Below are 27,718 nucleotides of genomic sequence, written 5' to 3'. Positions count from 1 at the left end.
ATGTTTCTTTTGTTCAGTCTCCCATTCCTGGCAACAAAAAGACATTCCGCTCCGACGTGGATCTCACTGCCTGTCCGGCGCCTTAGACTTTCAACACTTCTTACATTTAGCCGACAATATTATCCAAAGCGGTTCGTGCACACAATCACACACCGACGGCAATCACGCAAGACGTCAGTCAGCTCGTCGGGAGCAGTTAGGGTGAGGGTGCCTTGCTCAGTGACTCCTCGACACTGGGACCAAACTTGCAACCTTCCAGCTACAAGTCAACCCGCTCTACCTCCTGAGCTAAGCCGACCCTATTGATGGAGAGCCGAGTTTCCGACCAATTCTTCCTTCAACCGAATGTCCGTTGAAGTAAAGCCGACAGGAAAGCCGACCATCCTTGCCGACAGGAAAGCCGACCATCCTTGCCGACTTTCCTTCAACGGCTGCCAACGTTCACTCTGCGTCGGTCGGCTCTGCTCTTTCGCGAGCGGCAGGACCTCTTGTTTCCACGGGAAGCCGTGCAGCGCTAACGCCTAACGCGAGCGTGTGCGCCCAGCGCGCGGCGGCGGGCTACCTTGGTCTCGGAGATGGCCTTCTCCAGCTTGCTGAGCCGGTCGTAGGAATCGGCGCTGGCGGAGGCGTTCTCTAGGTGGCCCTTGATCCTGGTCAGCTCGTCGTCCAGGCGCTCCAGGTCGGCCAGCAACGCCTGGGCGCAGCTGTCACACTCTGCAAGAGAAAGCGGGGGGGTGGGGCGTCAGTGACATGGTCGTCGTCGTAGCGACGGAAAGGCAAGGCAAGGAAAGGCAACTTTATTTATATAGCACTTTACATACACGAGGCAGACTCAAAGAGCATATATGTTGTATGACGAAGAACATCGTCACACAATAAAATGAAATAATAAAATATGATCGAAGCATAAGCAAAAATACACTAAGGTAAGGTAAATAAAAAAAGAATGTCGGCTTGGAGATGACCTCTGACCTTGGCATTGCCCCTCTGTGTTTGTGTCTCCGGGCTCCGTGTTCTTGCACACTGAGGGGAAAAGGAAATACAATTATTTAAATAAAAAAATATTATTATTGAATTATTATAATAATTATAATATCAACATGGGTAGACTGTCATTCTAAAAATACAGCATTGATCCATTCTTGAGACGTACCTCCGGTGCTGGGGTCACAGCTGTTGCCGTTTCCGTGGCAATTGCAGGGCCGACAACTGCCCCCCGCCATCATGGGATCGCCATAGAAACCTGGAGCACATCTATGGAAGAGAAGCGAATGATCGGTATTGAGCGACAGCGACACTCTTCAGTCTTTGACCTTTAGCACTCATTATCACTAATGACTTCCCGTAGGGTCCGGGTGTACTCATCCCCCAGTGGGGGGGGGGGGGGGGGGGGGGTAAGGGATTCAGCCCCCTTAAAACTCTCATCATCAATACACTTACTTTTCACATCTCTCTCCGGCATAGCCTTCTTTGCACACACACTGGAAGCCACCGGGACCCTCCTTGCAGCCCAAAGCAAAACTGGAGAAAGCCAAAACAAACATGGTTACCCCACACATGATGGTGAAAGCCTCTGTTTGCCTACCGTTAAGTTTCATCATGTGTTTACTCTCTCCTTGATGCTTGTATGTATATTAAATTACATTAAATTAAATTAAATTCAATTCAATTCAATTCAATTCAATTCAATTCAATTCAATTTCACTTGTATAGCCTTTAATCACAGGTACAGTCTCAAAGGGCTTATATTTATGACAACCCCTTGATTCCTAGCCCCCCAGATAGCAAGGAAAGTATACATGGTGTGACAAATGCACACACACACACACACACACACACACACCTGTTGGATGCCACATTGAATGGGCACGGGCACACTCGGCATGATCTCAGAGCAGGGTTTCCATAGTAACCCTCTTTGCAGAGCTCACATCTGGGGCCAGCCGCGTCAGAGTCACAGTTCTGGAATGTGAGGAGGAAGGAGTGTTCATCAGCGCTCGGTGAGCTGTGCGGTCAACAGAGGATAATGTATGGACTGCCGCTTCCACCTGGTCTTTGTATTATAATGCTATGGTGCAACAGTCGCATCTGAGATTAAAATGGTAATAATTAAAATAAGAATAATCGGCTTGCTGGATACAGTGGAAGATAAATACCTTTACCTGGGCAGTCATCATGTCTACTTTACTTTTGATCATCAGTAGGTTTTAAAAGAAGTCTTATTATAAAGTGTTTTCAGATTCAGTTGATACTGTCCTCCTGTCTAGAGCTCGGAGGTCCTCATCTTATTAATCCTAATTGTTTTTTTTCAAACATTGATCCCATTGTTTCTTGTTCTGAAGCTGTTTATAAAACTAGACCTGGACAATCTGTACAGGTTGTAATGTACACCACAGTAGCATGACATCGAGGGGTCTCCAACCCCACCACAAAGAGCTATTTCTGGGGCTGCTGTGGGAGAGCAGACGAGGGAGCGTTAAGCTATGTGTTTGTGTGTCTCTAGGCAGACCCCTATTCTGCTATGCACAGTACAATACACTGCAGCTCAGATACAGGCCCTGTCATGATTGACTTATGTAAGAGGTGGGGGGGGTGAAGAAAAAAAGAAAACACTGAGACTTTGGGTCTAAGGTTTCCTCTGAGATCTAATCTCTTGAAGCCAGAAGGAGTAATATGAAGACAGAGGAACCGACTGAGAGGACAGAAATAAGGTGAGATGATGTGTCATGCTAGAGATTTAACATGAGTTATGGCTGCTCGTCCAAGTGGTGACCACGGATATTAGCCACAGAGGTCTAGACTGTGCTTGCACCGGTAATCACCGTTCAATTTGATTGGATGAGTAAGTGTGTGAGTGAATGGATGAGTCACGAGTCAGTGAAGTGAGTGAGTGGGTGACTGAGAATGTTTATTATTAAGTGAATATGATCATGATTGACAAGAGGAAATGAGGAGGTGGGTGAGTGATTGACTGACTGAGACACAGATGGAGAGGAAGATTGAGGTCAAAGCAATTAAGCGAATGATTAATTGACTCTTACCTGACATCTCCCTGTCTTGTCTTCACACTGACTGGACAGGCCGTTGCACTCACATCGTACACAGCGTCCGAGGTAAAGCCCGCTGCCGTCTCTATAGTAACCAGGACTGCATTTCTGAAACACAAAGACTAATTATATAGAGACTGGAGAGATACATCATCATCAACCCCTCAGACAGGCCTATCATTTAGAATGTACAAAACATGTCCGACGTATGTTTTTTTCCTGTCACACTGTTGATTAAAGGTGTTAACAAATAATTGTTGTTCCCTTGAAAATGACACCAACCTAAAACAATGTTAAAGACACAGCTCAAATGATTCACTTCTCTGAGTCCTACAATGTTTTCCCTTGATAAAGGCAGCCATGCAGAAAGTCTGATTCCCCAAGCAGTGCTTAAGAAAACGGTTCATGGAGTTAGCGTTTCTCCCTTGGCAGCGAACCCGTTGGCGAAGTTACACATTAACGCGGTATCGTCCGCACATGCCCTTTTGCTTTCACCGATAAGAGCGTTTACAGTCCTTCAAGATCCGCATCCTTAGTCCTGGCACAAAAGCCAAGCGTGACACAAACACAAACAAACGCCCTTCCTCGTCCTGTTAGGGTCGATGCGCCCCACGCCCCCCCCCCGAACACGACCCCGGCGGCGGCGGCGGCGACCTCCCTTTACCTGGGTCTGAGCGTCGTCCGCACTGTCCTCAAAGGCGGGGTACTGCACCACCTGCCCTCTGTCCTGCATCCACGGCAGCTGCACCCTCTGGTAGCCCATGTCGCTAAGTGATGGGAAGTCAACCCTCTGAGCGCCGTCCTGCTCATCCGCCTGAAACGCGGGGCGTCGGTCGGGCAACCCGGGCGGCCGGGGTCCCCTCTCCCCTTTCTGGTAGGGCCTGTGTCCGGCCGCGCACAGCCCCAGGAGGGTGAAGCACACTAGGGCTCGTAGGGCGGTGGTCGGAGCGCAAGGCCGGGCACCGGGCTGCTGCCGACGCCGCCGCCGCTGCGGCTGCTGATCCATACTCGTGTCTGACATTCCTAGCGTGTAGTCGGGTGAACTGACTGCCTCTCTGCCCGGAGAGCGTCTCTTAAAGGGGGGAGTGTGAGCACACACACACACACACACTCGCTCACTCACTCCCCGACGCGAGCGTGACACACCTTGCCGACGCTCACCTGGCTGAGTCAGCGCCGGGGTTGGCTGGTGGGTACACAGTCAACGCACACACACACACCTTCACCTCGAGACATACACACACATGCATATGATCCTCAAGTCCACACACACTCACATCATACACTCACACGCACACACACACTTACACACTTGCACGCATTCACATACGCACACACACAAACACACCTGCTCGCACACATACACACAGCTGCATTGTATAATAGGCCTATGCTTATTTGTTTTTATATTATGCATATATTTTTTAAGATGCTTGTCTCTGGACCACACTGAGAATGATTCTGTCCACTACAAATAGTGTATGTTGAGATATTTTTCTTGCATTTACCTAATTTCAAAAGGAAATCCCTAGAAATCATATCCTCAAAGGAACTGCTGTCTGTAAGTAGCAAAGAGTGTCAAACCCTGTTAGAAACATAAAACATGTACGCGCAGGGCTGAGGTTTCCCAGCTATTATGACCGTGATTTCCAGACAGTCGGCACTGAGAATAATCAGACTTCTTAAACATAACATTGAGGCAACTGGGTGTGTCACAATGCACACACACACACACACACACACACACACACACACACACACACACACACACACACACACACACACACTCGTACTCAGACATCTCATGCACACACACACACACACACACACACACACACACACACACACACACACACACACACACACACACACACACACACACACACACACACACACACACACACACACACAGACACACATTCACAGGTACAGACACAGATAGAGATTGAGTAAGAGTCTATCGTCGGCTGCCACACCCTGCAGTGTGTCAAAGGGCCTATCCTTTTCTTATGCCCTCCAGTTACGAATTAATAATTTCCGCTTATGACACACCCAAATTGAAGTAGAGCACACGTACACCGACGTAGATCAACACCCAACATGGCAACAGTGTTTTGTGTACAACCACGGGGCAGCCCATAAAAGGAGGCTATGCGAAAAAGGACACCAGGAAAAACATGCGGTGCTCGCATCGCATGAGTGGGTTTATAAATCAATGATGTAGATAACAAATAAATGATTCTATGATTAACATCCACCATTCGATTTTTCGATTGAGACCGGGCTAATAAAACGATTGAAATTGCGGCTGCTCAAATGGAATTATAACATCGTGCACTATAAGTCAATCACAAAACTTCTTCCATCCCAACCCAAAAAACACAACCAACCAATCCAGCGCTGGATGCCGTTAGGAACGCCGTTGCTTAGAGCAGTACAATCCCTAATATTATGTCTGCGTGACTGCAGCTCTCGCCTCAGGGCATCGGCGTTGACGCAGCACTATTCCCAGTCAGGTATTTTCCAGTGCATTCAGCCCCGGAATCCTCACTTGATGAATTTTTCCTCATGCGGCAGAGCTCATTTGCCAAAGGGTGGGGCTCTTTGTTCAGGCGTGTCAGGACACCCTCCTGTCTCCCGCCTTACCTCCCTCCCTCCCCCCAGCTCTCCCTCCCTCCCCCTCCCACACTCCCCTCCATATCTGAGGAGAAATTCGGCCTCTGCTGAAGTTGATGAGGTGCTGTTTCACTCACCGCCTTGTCTCCACCTCAACTGCACCCGGCCCAGCCGCCACCGACAACACCACCCAAACCCCACCCACCACACTCCGAGACGCCACCTAAACATCTGCCATCTACGTCAAATCACCTTCACTCAATTCCTCAACAAAGCCTTCACTGAGCCGGGAAAAAATACCCTGTTTGGGGCCAGGGTCTGAAGATGCGTGTAATGCTAATGTAAAGTAGATAGAGGCTGACGTTGAGGAGTAACGGAATACGTGAACCGGCGTTGCGTATCAGAATACAAATTATAGCTAACTGTATTCCGTTACAGTTACAATTTAAATAGTTGGTTTTTAGAATACAGTTACATTGTTGAAATCAATGGATTACATGACGATACTTCTGTTTCAGCAGTTTATTCTTGCTTTCACACCAACTGCATTTAGTGCGCACTAAACGAGTTTGGTCCCCTTGGTTCGGTACGTTTGCGTTGGTGTGAATGCAACCACCTCACTTCGATGTGAACCAAATCAGCCGACCGAGACCTCACTGAACAGCTGGTCTCGGTTCGCTTCCAAACTAACCCTGGTACGGTTCGCTTGTGATGTGGTACAAGTGACAGCATATGCCTCTTTGGACGTAATAGGCACCCGCTCAGCCGCGCGCATTATGGGAATTATTTTTTGATTGGCGGTAGCTCCAAGACTAGCAGCAAATTGTCGGACCGTCAGGGAATTTGGACAGACACCCACATAAAACGTGTGCTGGAGAACACACATTAAAATGCAGATGTTTGAACGATCTTTTCTCTCTCCCTCTCTCTCTCTCTCTCTCTCTCTCTCTCTCTCTCTCTCTCTCTCTCTCTCTCTCTCTCTCTCTCTCTCTCTCTCTCTCTCTCAAGGCGATTTTATAGGCAACACCTATGTTACATGTGATAGCAAATATCTTTTGCATGAACATACCCTTATAGTCTTTGTTCCACTACAGCAAATTATCTAAAATAGTTATAGACTTTCAGGGAGACTTGGGCCTAACACATTCAGCCAGTTTGAACCGAAGAACACACCAGAATAGGCCTGTTTAGTAAGCAGGATTTGATGCCGCATTCCTACACTTATAAAATGCAATTCAATGTGGAAGTAATCCAAGTATTCAGAATACAATACCGAAATATTACATTTTTGGGCATGTAATCTGTATTCTGTAACTGGATACATTTTAAAAGTATCCTTCCCAACACTGGATATAGGATACACTAATGTAAAGTAGATAGGATACACTAATGTACAGTAGATATAGGATACACTGATGTAAAGTAGAATGGATACGCTAATGTAAAGTAGATATAGGATACACTAATGTAAAGTAGATAGGATACTGATGTACAGTAGATATAGGATACACTGATGTAAAGTAGATTGGATACACTAATGTACAGTAGATATAGGATACACTGATGTAAAGTCGATTGGATACGCTAATGTACAGTAGATATAGGATACACTGATGTAAAGTAGATTGGATACGCTAATGTAAAGTAGATATAGGATACGCTAATGTAAAGTAGATATAGGATACACTAATGTAAAGTAGATAGGATACGCTAATGTAAAGTAGATATCGGATACACTAATGTAAAGTAGATAGGATACGCTAATGTAAAGGAGATAGGATACACTAATGTACAAAAGATGGGATACACCCATGTAGTAGATATAGGATACACTAATGTAACGTAGACAGGATACACTAATGTTAAGTTGATGTAAACTAGATATGATACCCTGAAGTAAAACATATAGGATTCCCTAATTTAATGGAGATAGGATCAGAGTTAGGCTCTTGGGTTACAGATGATAAATATTACTTAGGTTAAAGTGTCGGTAGAGAATTGTGCGTAGTGTGAAATCAGTGCTGTTTATATTTTGAGATGACTGAGTAGCTACAGGTCAGCGATGGGGCAGACAGTAGCCAGCACAGACATTTGATACGGGGGTAACCAAGCGCAAACCGTTTAGTAGCACTTTATTAACCTGATCCTAACGGTCTCTCATTTATTCTTGTACAATTCTTTCAATTGTCGGGAAGCAGCATTCAGGGAATTAAATGTGTGAAACAACAGCAATCTGTAAGTTTACTTTGCTAGGTGAGAGAAAAGGGAGTGAGCGAATATAAATAAGTATGAAATATAACAAGAGACGATAAAGAAATAAGCCAGTGCAGGGAATAGGTAGCCAGGAGATGCCATCACCAGAGGGAGATGCATGTAGGGGTGCATGCAGTGCATTTTCTTGGTTTCAAAATCTCTTTGCAAACTGATGTTGTTTACGTTCAATTTATTTTCTATTAACCTGCATAAATAAGCGCATAAGTCTACTATTTTGGATCAAAGTGCCTGTCCACTGATTCTCCAGCATGATTCTAGAGGTACTATTAGTTTGCAATTTAGGTCAGTATTGACTTTATTTTTCTTCATGCTGAAACATTCTAGCTGGGCTAGAACGGATCTCAACAGGACAAGCTATTGTTGAAGATCAAATGAAATAGGTAATCAGAACAAAAAGTTCAGAATGTTGATACATGTCTTATCATGTCCTCCAGAATGAAAGGTCACAAATCAAGCATTGAAACGATAGTCGCTGCTTGAAAAATCTGACCTCACCTTGGAGTTTATTAATTATGATGATAATTAACGATGTCTACATAACATAATAGCACAAATAATGGTTTGAGGATGCGTGCACCCAGATGTGGGAATAAAATCGTCTTGCGCAAGACTGTCATGAACTTTGATCAACTCAGATCGGTTCATTATTCTCCGTTGGTAACTTAATGGTTGACTAATTATGTGATGATTCCAACGACAGTCACCCATCTTTATACCCAGGTGGAAATGTAACGGTGTTCAGCTGTAGAACAAATCATATTCATGACAAGGACTCCACTAGTGGTCTCAATCGAAAAACCAGTCGGGCAGCAGCACACCCTACAAAGAGCCTCCATTGTTTTGATCAATATTTCTACACAATAGACGAATTACAAAGTAGCCTACCCTCTCCCTAACTAAAACACAAATCAACTAAATATGTTTCATAGTCGACCCAATGGATACAACATTCAAAACGCTGCGTAGGGCGCTGGGCAGCAGTCACAAGCAGCTCCAAACTGTGTGACCAACTGTGTGGCCGAGCTGCGTTGTGGGTTTACAGCATATTGACGAGCATAACATAGCATAGCTTGATTAAAGTGATTCGATCAAAATCAAGAGAAAGGGCTCAACTTTGCGTCACATTTATGTGGAGCAAGAAAGAGTTTGGGTCCAAGAGAGATGCCAAATCTCTCTTTTGGGTCTTCAAGCTGAACCAGATTGCGAACCCCTCTACAATTTTTTTTTAATAAAAACATATATTCTGAATACATCGATATCTGTGTTAGCAAACTTTTGAAGCAAATATTGAGAGTGCATGTAGAGATGGGTTTGTATAGCTGTATGCATGCTGGGCAGAAAATCCAGTTAGCCAGCTAGCAGTAAAAAGTGAGTGGTGAATTAATGCTACCTCCCCAATACTTAAATGGGTAGGACTCAAAGAGGTTCACAAAGAAGACCTTCAGCGCGATAAATGACCCTGTTTCCTAGGCGCCACATTGGGGTGCTTTTGAGACCAAGTTAAAAAGTAAAATCAGAAAGGACACGTTTTGCCGTCTCCTCACCTGACAGGAGTCTCCGGCGTACTCCGGAGGGCAGACGCACTGCTCCACGCTGCCGGCCGGGGCCCCGGGGCCCCTGTCTGACGCCGTCTCCAGGCCCACCTCCCCCAGGCTGAGGCGCTGGCTCTGGGTGAAGTAGAGGCCCCGGATCCTCAGGCCCTCCAGGTCGGCGAGCACCATCATCAGCTCCTCCCTGGACACGGGCCTGTTGGTCAGAGCGTGGCGCCAGAGCCCCTGCACCCACGGACAGTGAGTTCATTTCATTACACTTCGTTTCATTGTATCTCTTACTGTTGTATTTCATCCTGCCAATAGTCTGTTTAATCTTCTCCCCTCTGGACAGCGGTACAGGGCTATTGTGTCCAAAACATCACGTCACCTCCACAGTTTTTTCCGCCAAGCAATAGCCCTCCTAAATAACTCTTAAACTTGGACACCATTGCACTTTAATTTTATTTAACACTGCACTATCTCCATTCCTATTAATTTATTGCTCATAATGGTACTGTTTGTCCTTGTATTGTGTTTTTGTCTTTCTGTTTTACTGTGTGTTGCCTGCATGGAAAATACCAATTCAAATTCCTAGTATCTTGTATACATGGCGAAATAAAGTTGAATTGAATTGAATTGAATTGTTTCACTTGTTAGGCATTCTGCATGGGATCCATGTCAACATCTGAAGGGACTGCTTCGATTGATGGATTTCATATTGATGATCCCTGTTTTGGGTCCTAGGTGTTATAGTAGTCCACAGGTCAGGAGAAAAGCTACTCTTTAGATGTTCTTTGGATGGGTTGTACAATTTACTATTTAAATAATGTACCCACTTATTGTATGATGTACGTCTTTGTATTTAGAATTAGTACCTAGCGTTGTGTAGCATCTTATCCTCGCTATCTTTGTTGTATACGGGGAATAGGTTAACCTAGAAATTGTTAGTGCTTGGCACTTGGTTCTATGAAAATTCTTACTGTACCGACAGTGAAATATTGTTGCTCTTTCTTCTGACGAATGCACTTATTGTATTGCTTTGAATAAAAGCGTCTTCTAAATGCTCTTAATGTTAATATAAATGTATTTCTTTATATTTACTTTCTTTCTTGTGTGTTGCATGAATGTATTTTATAAATCGTCTGTATGGATGGACAACCAGTTTACAGCGATGACAATACAACGGTTGGCGAAGAGTCATGCATGCTAAGATAAGCACAGGGTTAACGGTGTTCTTCTGTCTTCTAATGCACTGATCAAACTGTCTACTAGACTTCCCCCTATTTTTTCTTCACCGGCAGAAAACAGAAAATATGGAACATAAATAATGTATGTGCGTTCTATTTGGCAGTGTAAACATGAACATTAACAGGGTTACGTTTCAATCACTTTTCTCGATCTGTCTAGCTTTTAGAATTTAACTTTAGCTTTACATTTTCTGAGTACCCCCTGCAGTACTCCAAGGAACCACTAGGGGGAGAACAACTGGTCTAATGCATGGGGAACGTTTGGAATGAACCTCACCTCCACAAGCTGGACTCGACCGTGATGAAGTCTGTCTGGCGTTGGGGGATCCGTACCCTGGTGGACCAGGGTCATGCCCTGACCCTGAAGAGCACACCACAAACAACCAGCGTCAATATAAATGGATGAGTGAAGCGGGGCGAGAGAGATAAGGGGTTAACAGGAGGAACCGAGAATCCACATACACTGAGGATGATGTCGGGGCTCCTGTCCATCAGCTTCATGCCTTCAGCGGGAACACCGAAGGATTTGGACTGGAAGGTCAGGAAGCCCCCGTACGATAACACCTAGGGGCCAAAACAGTGATAGACGTCAATATTAAACCACTCCATCGAATCAATCCATCCAATGTTGATATGGTGCCCATCCATGGGATTAACATGATTAACAATAAGTACGGTAATATAATGAAATAGACTGTATACAATTAATTCACTTTCATAGTGAAGTGTGAGTTGATGTATTGTATTATGTTTAAAACTTGAACGTGTATGCAAAATAATATTTAAGACAGATAATATACGGATAAAAAAGTTCAGTCCAAATAATGTGTAAAAAAATACCTCTTATATAAAAGTACTATTTTAGCAGACAATACACAATACACCAGCTGTCTGGAATCAGTTCTGTCCTGACTAAACACAAAAAGGGAACCTGTTCCAACGACTCACTCTGTCCCCCAGGTAGGAAGGTGGCGCCACCCAGTGGAGAACCTGGGTTACGGGCGACAGCTCCTGAACGTCTGCCACCACCGTGTTGCTGGCTGGGTTCAGCGTGGACGCCACCTCATTCTGGTCGGGCTTCTCCAGGCGCCAGTCCCGCATGTCCATGAACTAACGGTGGAATGACGGGCATGAGGGAATGTGTGTGATCCGAGCTGATTAACATGGAGCCTTGAGATCCACTCCAAGGCTCATAAGTGTGTGTGTGTGTGTGTGTGTGTGTGTGCGTGCGTGCGTGCGTGCGTGCGTGCGTGCGTGTGTGTGTGTGTGTGTGGTGCAAGGGGTTTACTGTTGGTCAAATGCAGTGGCAGCAAAATGAGTAATCTGAAAACTGCTGGTTTCCTGAGTGGTACACACACTGGTACACACAAAAACACGCACAAAGGGACACACACACACACACACACACACACACACACACACACACACACACACACACACACACACACACACACACACACACACACACACACACACACCTTCCCCCTGTGCTTGCCGGAGCTCTGACACTGGTCGGTGGCGCCGAAGCAGAAGCAGCGCGTGCAGCCTTCGGGGTTGGACGGCTCGAAGTGGAAGGAGGCGCCCTTGCAGACGTCACAGCGGGCTCCCCCGACGTTCCTCTGCGAGGGCGGGGCCACACGACAGTTACAGCGGGGTGGAGCAACGGGAGCCACCAACCGCTCGTTGACATTGTTGCCATGGCAGGTAAAGAGTGCGAGTACAGAGTACACACTGCGTTGAGTGGGTTGGAAAATCCAGCAACCGTGGTGCATTTGAGGACAAACTGTCTTTGGCTTAGTCTACACTTTGGTTGGTAAAGCAGATTGACCGGGTACAGATTAGAGCAACGGACTCATCTGTTTTGTGTGATTCATATTAAGATAGTCTCGTGGTACGGCTTGTTTTACCAATTTAAATTTACATTTAGCAGACGCTTTTATCAAAAGCGACTAACAGCCCACACATTCAGGGTTAGGTGCCTGCTCAGGGATACCACTACACTCCTACGCTGGAGCCAAGAAGTTCCTGGGATCCAACTAGCAGCAACCTTTCAGATACAAGTCAACACGCTCCACCTCCTGAGCTACTGCCTACCCATGATGCATAGCATAATCCATAGCGCCATCTCACTTCGGTGTGCACACTCTTAACCTCTATTCAGCGAATTGCCCTATCTCTTATATCAGCCGCCCGATCACCATGCTACGTGTTAACCTTTAGAGTAAATCTAATCTATGGTAAATATCAACCCGCTACCACACTATGTGCAGCCCTTCCTACCTTACAGAGACACCTCCCCGTGTCTGGGTGGCAGACATCCGGCGTGACGCCGCTCTGGTTGCAGTCACATGGCCTGCAGTCCGGGTAGCCATGGTAACCGGCGGCACAACGGTTGCACTGCCGACCTCCGATCCTCGGCTTGCAACTGCAAAAAAAAACGAACAATTGAGTGTTAACATGTCATGGAGGGCGAGGAGTTTTCACTTGGTTTTACATCGTTTTTATGGTTTTATGGTGAGGGTGTCATAATATACGTCAAACTGCCCAGGCCTCAATATAAACTGTGATTGCTGTTTCGTGCCTCTGGCTTTTGGGACGTAGTCGCATATAAGCTTTGCTCTGCATGGCCGCAGCATCAATGGATCAACCATTGTCTGTCACTCATTCACCGTATCCAATGTCAAGTGGTTGCTGACGCTTTAAGCGCATTACGACCATTCATTCACACATCGACGGTGGATTCAACCACGCAAGGCGACAGCCAGAGGTCAGGGTGAGGTTTCTTGCTCAGGGACACCTCGACACTCGAGCTAGGAGGAGCCAGGGATCGAACTAACAACCTTCCGGTTACCAAACCAATCTAACGCCGTACACAACTCGACGGTGACTTTAACCGTTCATCCCTGAACCTAAAGCCCTGTCTTTTAACTCCACGTGATTCATCGGCGCACGCCTGCTCCACCCACGGGCACTGTCCGGTGACGTTGTCGCACTCGAGGCCCCCGGAGGGCCGGACGCCGGTGGGGGAGCAGTCGCAGCCCTCGCAGCCCAGCAGCGGGTGGAAGCTGAAGGTCTGGCTGTCGCACACGTCGCAGGACGGCTTCACCGTCTGGGGCGGGCAGATGCAGCGGCCCGTCACCTCGTCGCACAGGCGGCGCCCGCACCCGCACGCTGAGGACACAACACGCAGACACACACACACACAGACACACACACAGGCACAAGCACACACACATGCACACAGACACACAAGCACACACACATGCACACAGACACACGTGTCGTTCAATAGAAGGAGAGGGGAAATGGATTGGACGGATCCTTCTGTTGTGTCTTTGTATCCTTAATTAGTGTATTATTTCAATTTATATTCGAAAAATGAGCACAAATTATTAATTTGCCATTGTGTCTGCCCAGTGCTTCCCAGCCTCCTTTGAACTAGAAGCCATCCTAGAAGGGTATCCCAGTTAATTGTCAGTTGACCTCTAATTGATTACTTCCTCTACACTTAGGTTATCAGGAGTAGTAACATGTGTGATGTGTCTTAGAGTTAATAGGCGATTGTGAATGAGGGTTCAGTGCTTTATGTCGCCTCTATTCTGATCTCAGACCAGCCAGGGGGATTTGCTTGTGTTCCGTGTCCACTTACGTCTGCAGTAAGGGAAGCCGTAGTATCCCGTGGCGCACTTGCTGCACCGTCGGCCAATCACGTTAGGCCTGCATGTACACTGTCCTCCGTCCGGATCGCAGGCCGGCAGTGTGGTACCCGATTCGTCACAGTCGCAGGGGAGGGCTCCATCGTTATAGGCTGCAACCAGAGAGTGGGCGGAGCTTCTGCAGAACTCTGAGGACGTTCTGGGGCTAGAGAAACAAGGGAAACGGTTCACTACACGACACTCACAGCAAGAGGGCGCTACTCACAAAACAGGTCAGCTGTGTTTAGGATTAAGTTTGTGGTTGCATTCCTTACCTTTTTCTGAGGTAACGAGATTCTTACAACATTAGCATTACGTTATCGTTTGCCTCATAGAATAATGGTCTATGTATTTTAAGGTTTGGGATTTTTTATTGAAATTATAACAGTAAATTCAACCAGATGTGTGAACAAGTAGAGTTAGGCATACATCTCAATTTCGTTATATGGCAATTATGCTATGAGGCAAACATTGTGTAACATTTATTATCATATTACATTGATATATTTCAGAATTCATGATGTGACATGCACATTGGTCAAAAAGGAGGGAAACCTACTCAATATGGAATCCCTCGCCTCGACAGCGTGTGATGAACTCTGCAGACTTGTTGAGCGGCTTCTCTCTCAAGAGGTCTGGGCTGTAGCTGTCATCAGCCACCACCAAGACGTAGTCCTGGAGCAGACCACAGAGCTAGCACATAAATATCACAGCAAAACACTGGTAAAAAATATCTCTTTGAATGGTAGTACAAGAAATTGGACGCGCGTCCCCGTATATTGGAGCTGAGACACTCAAAAAATATAAATTATAAAAATGTGATTTTATGATATATGATAACATATCTTGTTTGGTTTAGTTTCAGGGTAAAACTAAGGAAACAGTGATTGAGAGAGAGTGCATGCGTGTGTGCTTGTGTGTGTCTGAGGCGGCCATGTAGAAAAAAGACCACTCATGCTATAACAGCACACAGAAAGAAACAGTTTCAACCTACAAAACTGGGCAAGACCACACTTGTGGTCTTTATGTTCAATGTGAACTGTGAACATAAAGATAAAATGTAACTTCCAAGGGGATAATTTACACATTGGTCCAATTGAAGTCTATAAAATGTGTTACAACATGAAAAGATGTCCCTGTTCTATTGATGCAAGCCTTAGTGCTGCAGCTGGGTTTATGTGTGTGTTTGTGTGTGTATGCGCGTGTGTGTGTGTGTGTGTGTGTGTGTGTGTGTGTGTGTGTGTGTGTGTGTGTGTGTGTGTGTGTGTGTGTGTGTGTGTGTGTGTGTGTGTGTGTGTGTGCATGTGCGTGCGGGCATCTGTGTTTGTGTGTGTAGGTGTGTGTGTGTGTGTGTGTGTGTGTGTGTGTGTGTGTGTGTGTGTGTGTGTGTGTGTGTGTGTGTGTATGTGTGTGTGTGTGTGTGTGTGTGTGTGTGTGTGTGTGTGCATGTGCGTGCGGGCATCTCTGTTTGTGTGTGTAGGTGTGTGTGTGTGTCTGTGTGTGTGTGTGTGTGTGTGTGTGTGTGTGTGTGTGTGTGTGTGTGTGTGTGTGTGTGTGCGTGTGTGTGTGTATGCGTGCGTGTGTGTCTGTGTTGCTAGCTTTGTTTGGAAAACACTCATAACTAATCCGACTAGCAGCTGCACCTGTGTTTACCCTGCTCTGACGCTGTGAAGAGAGCTGATTGTTCAACGGTGTAAGGAGGGTAAGGATGATTGGTGCTGTCGTTATGCTCTACGTTGAACCGGAACTGACCAGAGTGAGGGTCTTTCCGGGGGGGATCTTGACTGTGATGGTGGGCTCTCGCCCCCCCTCAAACTCCAGGGCGATGCGGTTGCTTGCGACCACCACCTCCCTGCAGCCTGACACGCTGGGGCAGAAGGACGCATCCACCGAGCCTGGGCGAGAGAGAATATATAGCAATATAGCAGAGAGAGGACATACAGCAATAGAGAAGAGAGAGAGAGGACATACAGCAATAGAGAAGAGAGAGAGAGGACATACAGTAATAGAGAAGAGAGAGAGAGGACATACAGCAATAGAGAAGAGAGAGAGAGGACATACAGCAATAGGGAAGAGAGAGAGAGGACATACAGCAATAGAGAAGAGAGAGAGAGGACATACAGCAATAGAGAAGAGAGAGAGAGGACATACAGCAATAGAGAAGAGAGAGAGAGGACATATAGCAATATAGATAAGGGAGTGAGGACATACAGCATAGAGAAGAGAGAGGACATATAGTGATAGAGAAGAGAGCATACAGTAACAGAGAAGAGAGAGAGTGAAGGGATACAGCAATAGAGAAGAGAGAGAGGAGATATAGCAATAGAGAAGAGAGAAAGAGAGGACATGCAGTAAAAGAGAAGAGTGAGAGCAGTAGCAAGTTGAGAGGAGCTCTAATCCCAACCACTCCTCCCTGCATTCATTACATAAAAGGAAGAGTGTGCGAACCCTTTGATCATCTTGAGTCATGGGACAGGAACGTAAAGGGTTTAATCTGCGCTCAGGGGAGAATTATGGCCTTACCGGTGAAGCAGGAGGAAGAGGCCACACAGCCAACATCACAGAGCTCACCAGACAGACACATTGAAACGTCTCCTATCGACCTACTCCCGATTGGGAATAGTTCCTGACGGGAGACGTTTTTAATGTGATCAACTCCCAAACGAGGGGTCGGTCATCTCTCACCGTTCCAGGCGCGTCCCGCCTCCACAAGGACCCCCACGGGGAAGGACGGGTGCTCCGGCTGGCGGTAGTGGAGAACCACCACGTATCGGCCCGGCACTGGCACCCTGGGGCGGAAGCTGATCTCCGTCTGGGACAGAGGGGGGGGGATCGTTATCGTGACGTTAACAAATAACAGGAGGACCAAGGAGTGCTTGGTGGACTGGACGTTAATTAGGTTTAAGGGGAGCAATTCATTTTATAAGCTTTTTCTGTCCTTATTGTTTAAATTTACTTGAAATTCTGACAGGGAATAAAAAAATCGAACTTGCTGACAAAATAAATATGTCTGGCTGTTGCAGGCCTGTAATAAGCCAGTCTGTCAGCCTTCCTACCCAGTCAGCTCCTGCACACACTGTGGATCAACAGGGCTAGCCAGACCAAGCCTATTGCTAAAGCTAGAGCTATGCATTTGTTTTGGGTGAGTGGCTTTTTAAGGGCGTGGCCTGGCTGGATGGATGCTTTCAAAATCCAGCTTAATCTGGCTGGTTTCTCGAAATTGCCTACCCTATCTTTAATAATTACAGTGATAAGCATTGATAGTCCATGAGCCAGGGGGGTTGATTGGTATCATCGGGGGGACAAATGCTATCATTGTTTTTTGGCAAGGTATACACCCCTAGTACTAGAAAAATCACGATAGCAGTGCAGGGATGGTAGCAAAATCACCTTTTTCAGCTCATGTAGTTTCTAACACCCTAAAATAAATTCAGTTTTTGGAAATCTGGTATATATCTGGTTTAGGCTCATGGTAGGGAATTGACAATATTCCATAATATGGTGCTTGGTATCGTTGGAAAGGGGACCTTTTAGGCTTTCATTTAAGCCCAGTACTGAATCTGTCTGATAAACACAGAGGTCACATGACTTCTTTAAACCAGAAATAACACACATTTTCTCGTAATTTCCGCCTTAACTGTATGCTTTCTTTCATGCCAGGGGCATGAAGGAACATGATCAGGGACACAAAACTCAACAACTTCAATACTCGAGGCACTTTGATGATTCAGAAAATGTATAATATACCCATACTATTTATTTGGGAGGGGTGATTGTGAGCCTTAAATTAGACTTGTGCAGCCAGCACAAGTCTTCAAGATAGAATAGAGTGAATAGAATGGACAAATAGGATGGAGCCCTATTAGTTGTAAAAGTCAATAAAGAAACAGGTTGTAAAGTGTATATATCAGAGACTGGTTTGTATGTTGTTATCCATTATTTTATTATCTAATCAACATTATTTTCCATGTCGTCCTCGTCTTCATCTGAACTTTCTACACGGGTTGCCTGGTTTTCACACTCTCTCAGTTTACACATGTCTGTGCACCTGAGGCCATTTGCAAGACACACAGGACATACATCGTGGGAGTGAAAAAATTATTTTGCTGTTGCAGGCGAGTAGATCCAGGACAGCTTCAGGTGCTGGTTGGCCTTCCATCCATTGCAGCACCAACTGTTCACCTTCCTCCTATGTCTCCATCTTCCATCCTCTGCCAACAGGGTAAGGCAATTGTGGGTCCTTTTCTAAACATCTTCTCCAAATACCAGCCTGGTAGTTAGCTTGCCATTCCTGGCCCAACTTCAAGAATGTGTCTTTTGTTTCTTTGTTTTTCATCAGGAGTGTAAGTGCCCTTGTCTTCCCTTTGCCTGCAAAATCGCTTACAGTATCACACCCTATTCAGGCGTGCAAACCAATGAGAGCCCTACAAGTGTCAATGCCAACAGTGGCTGCAACCTTCCTGATAACTACCAGCCTTGTATGGGTTCTTGAGCCACACTTCAGGAACAACGGGGCCTCAATCATGTCACAGAATGCTAAAGACATGATAAAGGCATCTTGGTCTTGAACAGATAAGTATAGATTGGTATCCCTCTCTTGCGGCATGGGCGGCATGGAGAAGTAGTCGTCCATCTGCTTCTTCTTGTTGACGTTGTAACATTTGTCAATCACAGTTGCATATAGAATGTTCTACTGTGGCTTTTCTCTGTATTCTGGCTTCCTCCATTCATTCACTATGAAGCTAATGAGACTAGTTTTGTTATAAACTGTGGTCAGGAAGCGCCTCCACTGCCTCACCATCTATGTGCTTGTGATATCCTGCAACTCATGACCAATATCCTCACCCCGTAGAGATCTTTCACTATTCTTGATTGCTTTCTGCTTGTATGTGTCGAACACAACATATATTATTTTTACTCATCTGAGCAAAGTAAGGGGACAGGTACCTGAGAGATGAGAGAGAGATTGATTTTAATATTTTGGCTAGCAATCTTTACAAATTGAATCGATTGTAGTTAATACAAACATACAGAAATACATAAGAAATGTACCTGGCATAATTCATCTTATCGTAGGCAAAGCACCATGGGATCATGGATCTTATAGCGTGGAGGTGCAACTCCCAGACCCCCTCACGAGACGCACGCAGAAGGCCAAGTACTACATCTTCTACCATGTCAATGTATGACATCCAGAATGCAAAGAGCTCTCCATTGTTGTGACGGAGTTGTTCTAGAAAGTCTGTCCACAGGGTTATCAGCTCAGCTGAGAGTGGACTTTGCAGCAGATTGGTCATCTTTTCTTGTTTCAGGTCACTGGTCATGTCTTTCACATCCTACAAGAATGATATGATCCTCCCACTCCATCTTTCTGATTTTTCAGTGTTTGTATGAGCACAGTATTACCCGTCAGTGTTTTTACAGGATACATGAGTAGAATGTGCTTTGTTGTTTTGAGTTGACCAACTGTGACAGCGCATATTATGTCCTGAGTAAATGATTAAACCAAAGTCGTGATCTTCTGTGTTTGAGTTTTGGTGTCAGGATTTCCAGTGTGCAGTCAATGAGAAGCTGTTCTAGTTGATCTGGTAAGGTGATATAACCACTATCTTTCACATCAGATGGGTGGAACGGCAAGGGGGTCACAGTCATCTCCTGTTTAACGATTGATCTGATATGTGATGATGTCTATGATCTTGTTGACATTGGCCCTCCAAACTTTGAGTTCCCTCAGCAGATTTACATTTTCCGAGACAACATCCCTCTTGAAACAGTTAGAGGAACCATCAGCAATTTTGCTTTGTCATCTGGAAATATATCAACAGAATTTCCCAGCACATTTTCAAGCGTCCTTCGAATTTTCTTCTTTGTTGAATCCCGCAGGTTTGTAACTCCACCAGATAGCATGAATGATGATAGCTTTGTGACCAAAGAAGTGACCTGTACAACTGTTTTGTTGGGTAAGATATCAGCTCTGATATACACGAAAAGGTCTTTATAGGTGTGGCAGGTTGAGCTATACCTCTGGCCGTTCTCGGGGTATGATTGGCCGACCCATCCGGATTATGGGGGAGGACTTTATTTTATGTAAGGTCGGTGGACGTCATCAGGAAGGATATGTTCTGCCCATTGTTTTGCTTCCGGGGCGTCCATTACTCGCCCGTAGGCTGGAAGTTGGCTGCTTCGCATGGCATTCATCCGAAACTTGTTGCAAGTTAGGTGCTGGTTTAGGATCACCTGGAGGTAGGCTGCTATTAATTTACTATTCTCTTCAACGTGTGCTCGCTTGTAAACTAAAAGCTACCTCTTCTCTGGTTGTGCTGTTAGCCGTAGATGAGCTACGACTTCGCTCTCCATGACCGGCTGTTCCGAGCTGAGGCATTCATCGGTACCATGTTCTGAAGTGGATCGTAGCCAATTACCCCGATGTCACCGAAGGGCTGCTGTTCTGTTGTATCACAAAATTCAGCCTCAAAACATAACGACCTGCATGCACAATTTATTGTTTTCTTTGTTTAGTGTGTATTCGGCTACGCAGTGGTGTGCTACTCATATTCCCTGCATGCTACTCTATACTTATTGTTTGTGTTAATGTGGTTATGCAGTGTTGTGCTGCCCCTGGCTCTGCTTGACCTGCATGCACGATTTACCGTTGTTGGCAGGATGCACTCCTTAAAGGCTGAGACTTGAGTTCTTTCATTTATAAATTTTTTAATTATTGTTTTGCTGCGTGTATTTATTATATATGTATATATTCTTCTTTGTGGTGTCAACAGCCTGTGTTCCAAGGGCCCCGAAATTCTCTCTGAGGTAGGGTTTTGTCCATTTTCAGTAATAAGCTAGTATTCCACTACTTATCATGGAAGACTTACAAGAGTTGCGATGCATAATTGCCCAGTTAGAGGCAGATACCGAGCGCCTTCGTCAAGAGAGGCCTCCCCCTGATCATGGAGCAGCACCAGACCCGTTGCCTACGCCGTCCCTTGTCACAGAGCGGCTATTGGACGTTCCTCGAGATAGAAAATGCCCCGTGTTCAAGGGTAAGACTGGCATTGACATAAAAGAGTGGACAGAGGAGTTGCAGGCTTGCATGCGTGCTCACCGTCTGTCTTTGGCTGAACAGGCCTTCTCTATTTTTGATCATTTAGAAGGAGAGGCGGGGGACGAAATTAAGTATCGTCCTAGCACAGAAAAAGCAGACCCTGTTAAGGTCTTGGACATTCTAAAGGAGTTGTATGGTTGTAATCAGTCATACCTTGACCCTGCAGCAAGCCTTTTTCTCTAGACAGCAGCAGGAAGGTGAGACGTTGCAAGAGTTTTCCCTAGCCCTGGTCGCTTTGATGGATCGGGTCCAACAGCGTGCCCCCAGTGGCGGCGTACCTAATGCCGAGGTACTTCTTCGCGACCAATTTATTGAGCATGTTTTGGACGGTGCTCTTCGTAGAGAGCTGAAACAGTTAACCCGTTGTGAGCCACGGGCCACCCTGCTGGAGCTGCGCAAGGAAGCAATTTGATGGGAACAGGAGGGATATCCGGGGGGTGCTAGGGCACGTAGTTCCTCTCTTCCAACGCCCTATGGCATACAGTATGGTGTGCATGGCTGTCCTCGCCCAGGCTCCCCAGTACCTCCACCTGGGGGTGAGTTGGGGGAGTTGAAAGAGCTATTACGGCAACAACAGGAACAGCTTAACCAGCTTACTCAGACGCTGGCCTCCCTGCGACACCCCTCCTTCCCTAGTAGGAAACACCCCTCATTCCCTAGTAGAACCCAACACTTGGGTTCCTTGATAGGTAGAAGATGCCACCAGCCAGGTCATTTTGCCAGCGACTGTGACGGGGAACGAGTCCCCTTTCGCCCTCGTGCCAATTCCACCTCTGGCCGGCCCCCCAGTCAAGTGAGCACATCCCATTCTTCCCAGCAGCCGGGAAAACTGAAGCCCACTGAGCTGCCGAGCCACAGCTCAGTTGGGGCATTTACTGGCTCACGGGGTGGTAAGGTTCCTAAACTTATGTCACATTGTCCAAATATTGATGCCTGGATTGGAGGAGTCACTATTCCTTGTTTAATAGATACCGGTTCCATGGTATCCACTGTAACGGAAGATTTATTTTTACGCCAATTTGAACCGTGGGGCCAGGAACGGCTCCAGTCATGTCATTGGCTTCAGTTTAAGACGGCGAATGGCCTGGCCATCCGTATATTGGCTACTTAGAGTTGGAGGTCGTTGTGTGGTAAGATAGTGACTCACTGTGGTATTCTGGTAGTCAAGGATCCTGCTGGAGGTCCATCTGCTGTCCCTGGGGTACTTGGTATGAACGTGATTAGCCGTTGTTACCATGAGCATTTTGGGGCCCATGGCCCCTCTCTGTTTGATGCGCCGTCGATGTCAAAGCTCCAGGTCCCGTCATTGAGGCATTGCAGCGGTGCCATCGGTCGGCCGTAAAGGCTCCGATCAGACATTTTGGCGTGGCCCGGCTCCGAGGTCCATGGGCTGTTCGCTTAGCCGGGGGTACTATGACATTTGTTGCCAGTACCTGTTCGTAGGAGCTTTTTGGTCAGACTGCTTTTTTTGAGCCTCCTTATTCAGGGCTGCCAGCAGGGCTACTGGCGTCCCCCTGCGTGGTCCAGGTCCTCAGGGGCACAGCCTATGTCCCAATGGTTAATGTAGGGTTAACTGAAGTCCTCCTCTACTCTTCTTTAAGAGTCTTTAAGACCAAAGATTTCATCTCCTTCTTTTGATGTTTCATGGTGTATGATACAGACTTCAGATTATTTGTACTGGCTGTCCATTCTGAATCCAGATCTAAATCTCCTCTACTCAGTTAACCTGCTAGCTAGCTAGCCTACAAAAAACACCAAGCTAACCTTAGCTACTGTTACAGGTAGCTATAGATATAATCTCCCTCTGTCTATTCCCCATCAATTCACAAGCACAAGAGAAATGGTATTTTGTACTTACAATTAATACCCCTGGAACTCATTGGAAGTTGATTGAAGATGGCATAGTTGGTAGTGTTGTTTTAACCAGTCAACTGAACCAACAATATTTTCACAAAACTGAGAAAACCTTGTCAAATTGTCAAAATCCATCAACATTCCCTGCATGAGCTACTTTCTGACATTCTAACTGAAAGTGGGTGAATATCAAAATACCTGATAGAAACACTTTGTTAAACCACTTACAAGTGTTATGTTGACAACACAATTGAAACAATTACTTTTATTACAACTTTACATGAATAAATAGGCCATTTGGCCCTGGAATGATAGGGTATTTTGGACTAATTTGCTCCATTCTACTTTGAAGACTTATTATTTTGAAGTCTAATTTAAGGCTCTCACAAATAAATAGTATGGGTATATTTTACATTTTCTGAATCATCAGCGTGACTTGAGTATTGAAGTTGTTGAGTTTTATGTCCCTGGTGTTCGTTTTTCTCACAGTTTCCAGGCGGAAATTGTGAGAAAATGTGTGACAGATCCAGTACTGGGCTTAAATGAAAGCCTAAAAGGTCCCATTTCCAACGATACCAAGCACTATATTATAGAATATCAACAATATCCCTACCATGAGCCTAAAGCAGATATACACCGGATTCCAAAAAGCAATTTATCTCCGGGGGTTCGTAACTTCATGAGCTGAATAAAGTAATTCAGCTACCAGCCCTGCCCTGCTATCGTGATTCTTCTAGTACTAGGGGTGTGTACCTTGCCAAAAATCACTATAAGACTTTGTCCCCCCAGATGATACCGATGGCCCACATTTGGGGCCCTGGCTCATGGTCTATGAGACGGATAGTCCACTGATCAGGGCCAGGGTGTGTACCTGTGGAGACTTCAGCAGCACCCCTTCGCTGGGGGGTCCGGTGAGGGGGAGCAGCCCGGTCTGACGCCGCAGCCTCCAGTCCTCGCCCTCCCTCCGCTGGGGGGACCCCCCCTGGGACGGGGACCTCCGGCCCTCCCTGGCCGCGTCCAGGACCCACGCCGAGGCCGGCCTTGGGAACTGGCTCGGCAGGCAGTACTGGCTGTGAGTACGGAACCACAGATCCAACATGGCAGGCGTAAGTTAAAGGATAACTTGGATCCTGTTTTCCCGTTATTTTGGCTAGATGCGACTAATGCAGGCCATTATTTTTAAGATTGGAACAGTATTGAGCGAGAACACTGAAGTCAACTTTGACTAAGTCTCGCTTAAGGAGAAGTCCTGTTGTGAAATCCCGTTGTTGCAATCTCAGCCCTCCTCCACCCAAATCATTGTGATAACACTAAACTACACATTCTGTAGTCAAGCACTACAAACTCTTGCTAGATTTCTCCTTAAGCGAGACTCGACAAAATCACACAGACCAGATCAAGTGAAAGTTAACAAGAAGTTATATTTTTCTGAAGTAAACCTTTCAATCATGTCAGACCCTTATTTTGACAATCCCATCCCCTTCAAAGGACGTACATTGGCAGTATGCTATTGCCCCAAAGGATAATATATCGGCCCGATTTCGTGGATTGCTGCTGCGGCATTCTCCCTTGATAATTAGCCAATTTAAGAAATTCTCTTCCGCATTCGTCCCCTAGCCTCAAAAGTATGGGAAAATAGGGTCCAGGTTGAAACGTCTCGAAGTTCATCTCTAAGCCAGCCTTTGAAGGCACAGCTTGGCTACAGTACTATGTGTACAATGTGACTCATTAGCGGTGGAGGTCAGGTGCCGGCCGGAGGTTGCGACCTACTCTATAGTACAGCATTAATCGGCCAATATCCCTAATCCGCCCTGACCCCCGATTGAGTATGGTAGACTTTTGTGAATGTACAAGAGTGCACACGTCACAGGCAGGCATGCATGCTTCAGGATTAATCAGTATGATCTCATTCACATTTTCCTGCTCCACTTCCTACTCTCTTGTTCAATTCACAGTTTCACTTTTAGGATAATATCTGAATTGAATCTATATCACACACTATCGCAACGACAACGGCACATTCCAGCGTAACACCCGGATTAACTCATTTGTGGAAGGAGGGACAGTGTCTAGATATGTGTTTGAAGTATTACTGTGAAATGATGAGGTTGGCTAATGACAGTTTGTTGTGCTCACGGCTGTCAATATTTAGAGATTTCACTGGTTTAAGGGAGGGTGAGAGAGCATGAGGGACAGAGTGTGAGAGGGGGGTCGACCTCAAGATGCAACAGCCTCAGGTGAGTGACCCGTGTGGGCCAGAGGAATGCACACACTCATACCTGGAACACAGCTGTTGCTGCTAACCCTTCACAACAATAACAACTCCAAGGCAATCGCTCACTGTCCAAGCCTAACCCCGCCTATTTTTCAGATTTCCCCCTTCACATGGTATGGTTTGCTATTATCGGAGAGCAGAAACCAAACTACGACGTATAATAATGGCCGTGGAAACTCAATCAATTGTCGAAAGATTGATTGATTTTATCTATAATCGAAATTAAAAAAATGGTTGCACAATCTAGATATTTCTAACGTATAAACGTGGGTAAATGGAGGCTGGTTCATTCATGGAGCATGGACTGGACCTACAGTCAGACTGAGACCAGACGTACCTGTCGTCAGTGAAGCGGCCATGGACAGAAACACAGAGGACTCTGGGCTGTACGTAGTCCATGGAGAAGTCCTCCGCGGGCACCGCATACACCTTGAACTACAGGGAGGAAGGTAGAAACACAAACACGTCATCGAATACATAATCAACCCCGAAGGAAGGAATATAACCACGACGTTCCCATCGCTGATCCGAGCCGCAGGGTGTCCTACCAGCAGGAAGTTGGCGGAGGAGGCGTGCAGGAGAATTTCGTTGCGGTGCTCCAGTTGTAGGAACGTCACCCGGCTGTTGCCGCCCACCGCCACGCTCCGACACAGGAAACTGAGGCGGTATGGAGTAAAATAACCAGTTTATTCAAGTTGGAATCTCAAGGTTTCTGGTGCCTTCCCATTGGTAACACCTTTGGCAATAACCAGTAGTATTCTCCCAGAGATACAAAGAGTGACACCCAGTTTGTAGCGTTATTTATACTGCAAATGCAAGGGATTTCATCAGAGAGCCGTAGGCTCACCATTGTGTTACCTCCTCATTTTGCGATGGTTAACAGATTATTTACAGGAGAACCTTCAAGATTGCCACTTTAAGGGTCAATTTAAAATAACATGATGGGGTTTCTACGAGACCATTGCTCAATTAACTACAGATAGTTGACATGCCTGAGATGCCTGAGAGACTTATAATACATATATATAATTTTTATGCTCATTTTTATGAGCATACATTTTTATTAGGTATTATGAAAATTATTAATGGTTACATGTAAAATTGAAAAGTTCCAAGCGTATGGATTCATTCATATCAGCGCTAAAGGCTGATATATTTAGACCGCTTATGTCATAAAAGCGTACATTCTCCATGAGAGGGCGGTCCTTATTAATTACAAAAAGGTAAGAGTATAAAGTGAGCCATCGGATAAGAACAATGTATAACGTATGCGGAAACCAAGAGCAGGTCCACAGCGTTCCCAGCCGTCCTACCTGTAGGAGCAGCTGTAGATGTTGGCCCGGGCCTGAATCTGATCGCTGGAGTGGCCCGTGAGGACCAGGTTCACGTTCTGGACCATGTCCGCCTCGCTTGCGTACTCCAGGACCACGGCGTGCGGACCGGGACGGGACACGCGCAGGTTCAGCTGCAGCGTGGACTAGACAAGAGAGACACACACACACACACACACACACACACACACACACAGGATGAGGTGTACCATCGACTGTTTCACATCACTAAGACCACCAAACTGTTCAAGACGTGTTCCCGATTGCAAAATAAGGGTGTGGATTGTTTTTCAGGAATGGGACACATCTGCCTGACAGTTCCATGTCGGTGCACCACAAATCAAACATCAACACACATTGAACAACAGTTTAATCAAACAATCAACTTTTCGTGTGAGCGTCTGTGTTTGTGTGTATGTGTGTGCGTGCGTTTGTTTTTCTGACTACATGTACGTGTTCCGGCGTGTAAGCGAGTGAGTGAGTGTGCGTGCGAGCGTCTGTGCTTGCGTTTGTGTGTGCGTGCGTGCTTGCGTGTTTGTGTGTGTACCTCTTTAACTGTGTGTCTGTGTGTTTTCCTGTCTCACTGCATGTAAATGTTGGTGTGTGTGTGAGTGTCTCCCCCTCTGCGCTACCTGTCTCCCGCTGAGCGTGGCCATGGGGGGGTGCTCTGGGGAGAGCCGGCGGACACGGGCCTGCCTTCTCCGACGGCCCCCCCGGGATGAGAGCCGGCCCTGGGAGCCCAGCA

At 46.2% G+C, this 27,718-nt stretch overlaps 1 protein-coding gene across 3 annotated transcripts in view; it reads right to left on the bottom strand.

Annotated features, from left to right (window-relative positions):
- LOC115548179 (laminin subunit alpha-3) overlaps positions 1–27,718 on the bottom strand; it is a 76,826-nt gene that overhangs the window by 15,225 nt on the left and 33,883 nt on the right. For all 3 annotated transcript variants that reach the window (XM_030362612.1, XM_030362611.1, XM_030362610.1), the window contains exons 25-46: positions 27,606–27,718; positions 26,956–27,119; positions 26,191–26,299; positions 25,980–26,077; positions 24,239–24,437; positions 17,097–17,223; positions 16,164–16,306; positions 14,971–15,086; positions 14,366–14,577; positions 13,683–13,887; positions 12,997–13,141; positions 12,195–12,335; positions 11,665–11,826; positions 11,179–11,280; positions 10,994–11,077; positions 9,482–9,712; positions 3,042–3,155; positions 1,844–1,962; positions 1,441–1,521; positions 1,154–1,254; positions 973–1,023; positions 563–714 (exon numbers count right to left, since the gene is read on the bottom strand). The exon at positions 27,606–27,718 is cut by the window's right edge and continues 44 nt beyond it. In XM_030362612.1, the coding sequence (XP_030218472.1) occupies positions 563–714; positions 973–1,023; positions 1,154–1,254; positions 1,441–1,521; positions 1,844–1,962; positions 3,042–3,155; positions 9,482–9,712; positions 10,994–11,077; positions 11,179–11,280; positions 11,665–11,826; positions 12,195–12,335; positions 12,997–13,141; positions 13,683–13,887; positions 14,366–14,577; positions 14,971–15,086; positions 16,164–16,306; positions 17,097–17,223; positions 24,239–24,437; positions 25,980–26,077; positions 26,191–26,299; positions 26,956–27,119; positions 27,606–27,718 (2,969 nt within the window). The remainder of the gene's footprint in view (positions 1–562; positions 715–972; positions 1,024–1,153; positions 1,255–1,440; positions 1,522–1,843; positions 1,963–3,041; positions 3,156–9,481; positions 9,713–10,993; positions 11,078–11,178; positions 11,281–11,664; positions 11,827–12,194; positions 12,336–12,996; positions 13,142–13,682; positions 13,888–14,365; positions 14,578–14,970; positions 15,087–16,163; positions 16,307–17,096; positions 17,224–24,238; positions 24,438–25,979; positions 26,078–26,190; positions 26,300–26,955; positions 27,120–27,605) is intronic.

The sequence above is a fragment of the Gadus morhua genome, chromosome 8 (genome assembly GCF_902167405.1).
Source record: "Gadus morhua chromosome 8, gadMor3.0, whole genome shotgun sequence".
NCBI classification, from domain to species: Eukaryota; Metazoa; Chordata; class Actinopteri; order Gadiformes; family Gadidae; genus Gadus; species Gadus morhua.
The sequence above is the reverse complement of the archived record's forward strand: the minus strand, read 5'-3'. Positions and strand labels throughout refer to the sequence as shown.